Source organism: Salvelinus sp. IW2-2015, linkage group LG20 (assembly GCF_002910315.2).
Source record: "Salvelinus sp. IW2-2015 linkage group LG20, ASM291031v2, whole genome shotgun sequence".
Classification (NCBI taxonomy): domain Eukaryota; kingdom Metazoa; phylum Chordata; class Actinopteri; order Salmoniformes; family Salmonidae; genus Salvelinus; species Salvelinus sp. IW2-2015.
Window position 1 is genome coordinate 79,562,498 of NC_036860.1, and position 5,406 is coordinate 79,567,903.

The 5,406-nt window shown below is 44.4% G+C and overlaps 1 protein-coding gene across 1 annotated transcript; it reads right to left on the bottom strand.

Annotated features, from left to right (window-relative positions):
- Nucleotides 1-468: 468 nt before the first annotated feature.
- On the bottom strand, nt 469-5,128 carry tmed1a (transmembrane p24 trafficking protein 1a). The gene is made up of 4 exons (XM_024011807.3): nt 4,587-5,128; nt 1,493-1,590; nt 1,057-1,243; nt 469-783 (listed from the first exon to the last, which is right to left on the bottom strand). The coding sequence occupies exons 1-4, from the start codon at nt 4,776-4,778 to the stop codon at nt 565-567; spliced, it is 696 nt and encodes a 231-aa protein (XP_023867575.1). The 5' UTR covers nt 4,779-5,128; the 3' UTR covers nt 469-564.
- Nucleotides 5,129-5,406: the final 278 nt, after the last annotated feature.

Genomic DNA, 5,406 nt, shown 5'->3' on the forward strand with positions numbered 1-5,406 from the left:
GTGGGTCTGCTGGAAGATACCACTGGGAAGGGTTTGGGGTGGTGGAAGATAACCATTGGCTGTGGTGTGGGTCTGGCGGAAGATACCACTGGGGAAGCGGTGTTGGGGTTGTGTGAAGATTACCATGCCTGTGTGTGTTGTCGTGCTGGAAGATACCACCGGAAGGGTTGGTGTGGAAGATACCACTGGAAGGGTGTGAGTCGTGGAGAGATACCACGGGACGGATGTGGGCGGTGTGTTGAAGATACCACTGGGTAAGGGTTGAGTCGTCTGGAAAGATACCACTGGGCAAGGGTGATGGAGTCCGTGGAAGATACCACTGGGAAGGGTGATGCGGGGTGTCGGAAGTACCACTGGGAAGGGTGTGGGCGTTCGCTGGAAGATACCACTGGAAGGTGTGGGGGTCATGGAAGATACCACTGGGAAGGGTGTGGGGAGCAGGGTCGTGGAAGATACCACTGGGAAGGGTGTGGGGGTCGTGGAAGATACCACTGGGAAGGGTGTGGGGGTCGTGGAAGATACCACTGGGAAGGGTGTGGGAGTCGTGGAAGATACCACTGGACACTAGGGTTTGCAGACCCTCTTGTCGTCGAAGAGGCGTCGGAGGGTGTAGACCTGTGTGACGGCCACGGTCAGGATGACCAGGAGGCTCATGGAGGACCAGAAGGAGACCCTCCACAGGTTGTCCTCCAGTAGGTAGCGGTCCCGGGCCTCGAAGGCCCTCAGCATGGTCTGAAGCTGCCGGCTCCGCTCCAGGTGCCTGTGCACTGAGTCCATGGTCTCCTACAGGGAGGGAGACAGTGGGTAAGGTGGGAGATGAAAAGAGAGAACACAGGAATGTATAGCTGTGCAATAAATGTTTCTTGGTTTTACACACCAGTGATAAAAACATCAACATCTTTGCAATACAGATAGAACATTGACAGCAGGAAAGAGAGGAAAAACGTGAAACAAGATGAAAAGACAAAATGACAAAAAAGGGGATGTGTAAAAATAGAGTGATAGAAAGACAGTCCCAGTGGCTGAGCATTTGGGTGTTCCTACTGTCCTTCTCACCCTGATGTCTTCCAGTTTGTACTCCACCATGCTCTCTGGCTCGGCCATGTCAGCCCACTCTTCGTCGCCCCAGGCGTCCCCAGGCTGGCCCTCCACGATCACCTCGAAGAACACCATCTTCTCCGAAAGCTTACTGAAGCTGTTGTCAAAACACAGCCGGTAGTCTCCGTCCTCTGTAGRCTCCACCCTGGGAGACAGACCAATGAGGAAGAACAACATGATGTCAGAGAGGGTCAGAGCAAGTCAGACAGTATTCAGACTGTCATATAGAATAGTGTAGAACTTTACTGTCTGTAAGCCAGAGGATGGAAAGGTGTCTTTTGCATCACCTTACAAAAACTTTGAATCACAAACCATTGAGCATGGTGAGACCTTCATACCACTCCAGAGAAGTTAGAGGAGGTCAGGGTTGTGTTAGTAGGTTTTGCCCACTCACGTGTGGATGCCGTCAGATGTCCTGAACTCAGAGGCCAGCTTGTATCCGCTGGGGGAGATCAGGGTGAAGCCCACATCCAGGCCTGCACCTGCAATCACCTGGAACAGGAGGGAATGTATTAAATGATATTATAATCCAACTCAAAGTGTTCCTATGAGAATATCCAGTGTTACAGACAGACACTAAAGACAGACTGAAATCCACCACGTCTACACACACACACGTCTTCACTTCCATACATACTGTAGACACATGAACACTGTGGTGGTGGTATAGTCAGTGTTGTAGTRGTGCCTGGAGAAGTGATTTTACACTCATTTTGCCCATTTCCAAAATGGCCCGGCCGACGAYGGAAAAGTGCCCTGTGTAAAAAATTGAATGACAAACAGTGACATACACTCTGAATGGCCTAAAATTATAAATCCCATAATGGTCTTTCACAGTCAGGCCAACGGAAGCTGTACCGTGCAAATAGGTTAACAGGCCTACTATTGAAACAGATAAATTAGGTTGTCAATTGAGTCAGAAATTCAGTCAAGTTTTAATTTTTTTTTGCTTTCAAAGTCACACTTAACAGAAAAACTGGTCTGGGATAAATAAATAAAAAAAAWTTTTGAGTGTAGTTACCTTTAAATTCAAGTGCACAGGCACCTAGTACTGTTGTTTGGTTAGCTGTGTTTCTGTAGCAGATGATATGGAGTTTGCAAAACAAATGACCACTGGATTGATGCAGATAATCATGATGTCATTCTGCCAGGTAAGCATAGACTACTTTGTAGCTAGTTAACATTTCATTGATACGGATTTTGGGAAAGCCTTTCCATCTATGCATTGTTATATTTTTCCTGATCCTTAATTGTTTGAAACCTGGACGTTTTACTTCATATGAGTCATGTTTTTCTTTGCTTCAAAGTAGCCTAAAGCCAAAATCCCACCATAGAAACGTAGAGGAAATTCCTTTATAAAGACTTCCTCATATGCGTTCTCCTGTTCTATTGGTTTTCTATAAATTGTCTGTCATTGTCTGGCAGCCAAAGGCATGATCCTAGTCATATTAACAACCCATGATAGCTGTTGCATCTTTAGATCTCCCTTCTTTCTACATTTCTAACAGATGTTTCCATCTCTGTCCATGAAATCGCTTTTTAGAACAGTGTTTTCATTCAAATGTCATTTTGGAACATTTGTGCATAGGTCTACCTCATAATAGTTTATCAACATTATAAGCAAAAAATTCTGATCTGTTCCATCAGCCTTATTAAATGATATGGCGTATACCTCCACTACACTACTTTAATATGCATTGTGGGGATTAAGAAGTGAGTATACGCAATGCCAACTGAAAAATAAGTGTGTATACAGTGTATACCTGCATATTCCTTCCACTACAACAATGGATATAGTATTTGTTCCAAGTATTTGCACAGCTCATAGTTCATCCGGTCATTAGCAGTCTCAGATTGCCATATTCACACTCTACAACACAGTAGATATGAGTTAAAATAGATCCACCAGGTCAGGACCAACCTACAGTAACTTCAGTTAAAGCTACAATCCAACAGCAAGGAGAGGCTAGCCRGTAYACCCACTCCCCAGCACCTGTCTGTTTATGTCAAAGTAACACCACTCTCAGGCAGCAGAAACATAAGRAGGGAAACACAGCATGTTAGGCCATATAAACTAGGCCTTAGGCATGAGTCAYTACCATTGCCAGTGTGGTGTCATTGTCTTGGTTGAGARAGGGTAACAGACGGACAGACAGACAGGCAGAGACARCCAGGCAGACAGACACACACCACASACTGCTGTATAAAACGYCTCAATCCCCACAGTCCTTCAGCTTGCTCTCTCAAGCTGTCATCTCTCTCAGCCCTGTGCATCTCAGCTGTTGCTTTGTGGATACCACAGTAAGCCTGCCAGGCTCCACACAGACTACAGCAGACTAAACACACACACACAACACACACACACCACACACACACACACACACAACACACAACACACACACACACACACACACACCACACCACCCACACACACACACACACACACACACACACCACACACACACAGTCCACAGAAAATGTGTCACGGCTTGGCGGGTTGGGTGGCGAGGAACATGACATCCTATCACGTCATGTGTCTGCCAGAGGGCCTTGGTACAGTGTGAGGATTGGGAAAGGGGTTTCCAGTATATAGAGTAGCCATTGATACCGTAGCATGATGAGCATCACTTCAACTTTAATCTATGAAGGGCTTAACCTGTAGTGGTTTACACTTTTATACTAGTCAACTGACTAACTCTGCAACCGTGTTCTTCTAAATTACAAAAATGCTATAATATAAATTGTAACAAGGGAGGGATGCGCATCTTCTTCTATTTAATATGCATTTTGCAGCAAAGCGCATGACTACTAACACACCAAGTAGGCCTACACTTGGTGGTAAGCGCTCTCCTTCTCTTTACATGTCTAGAGGAGAAAGAAGAAGCCACAGGCCTACTAACTACTATGGCTCAGAGGTTAGTTAGAGTGTCTGGCCTCATGCTGACACAGTGGATCCCTTTGTAAACACTTCCCCTGCCTTGACCCTTCATGCAATGCCAGCAGCTATTCAAGCTGGCTTTGTCTTATAGACTCCACCTGTATGGAAGGAAGATGCCTTATCTTATTATTTGCATCTGAGCAAAGTCCTTTGGCTGTAACAATAAAGCATCCAGTAACTGACTGACAATATACAACTTATAACATTGTTATAATAGAGGCACGAAATTGCACCCCAACACACACACACACACACACACACACACACACACACACACACACACACAGAGAGAGACAGAGAGAGAGAGAGAGAGAGAGGAGAGAGAGAGAGAGAGAGAGAGAGAGGAAGAGAGGAGAGAGAGAGAGAGAGAAAGAGAGAGAGAGAGAGAGAGAAAAGAGAGAGAAGAAAGCGAAACGTAATAAGTGATATAAAAAAAGTATAAAGTATTGATGTATGTAGTTTGAAGAGAAAATACAAGTAAATATTGGACACAGAGAATGTCAGCTGTGTTTTCAATACCACAGAAAAATAAATTGTCCAAGCCTGCTACCTGGTATTCTACTTCCAGGCTTCCGTTCTTCGTAGCTGTTTGGTAGAAACATTCTGTTCTACCCGCAGGGAGTTGAAACGTGAATTCAGTATCTTGGCTTTGTCCCAAGCCTAAAGTGAWGTCCACAGATACAACGAAACAAGACAGCAAATACAGTCTTACAGCAGCGCTCAGATCAAACATGGAACCCATTTGTAGCCTAGAAGCGACTTTGGACTTCAGTAAAAGTTACAATCACTGTTGACTCATCGGCAGCCATGAATGCTTGTTCTTGTAGTCTAGTAGTCTACTTCGCTTAACTCATACCGCATTGTATACGTACATTTTCCATAGACTGTCAGCGACCACGAGTTGTAGGCTATTTATTGCTTGTGATCAAAGTTAGTCATAGCAGAAATCAAGTCGCCTACTCCACCGAACAACTAGCTTCAGATCAGTTCTGACCACTGTGAACGCAACTGAAAGTGAGTCGATTTTATGGCATCTCACCCAACAAGATAACCTATTATATCGAAGTTAGACTAGACCACTGGAGGAAAAAATCTCACCCTGTAGCCCTATCTTTTACAATACCTTCTACAAAGTAGCGCGTATGATTGACTGGAAGGGTGTGCAATACCAATGTATAGCAGTGGTGTAAAGTACTTAAGTAAAAATACTTTAAAGGACTACTTAAGTCGTTTTTTGTATCTGTACTTTACTTTACTATTTATATTTTTGACAACTTTTACATTTACTTCACTACATTCCTAAAGAAAATAATGTACGTTTTACTCCATACATTTTCCCTGACACCCAAAGTGGTCTAATTTACACTCTT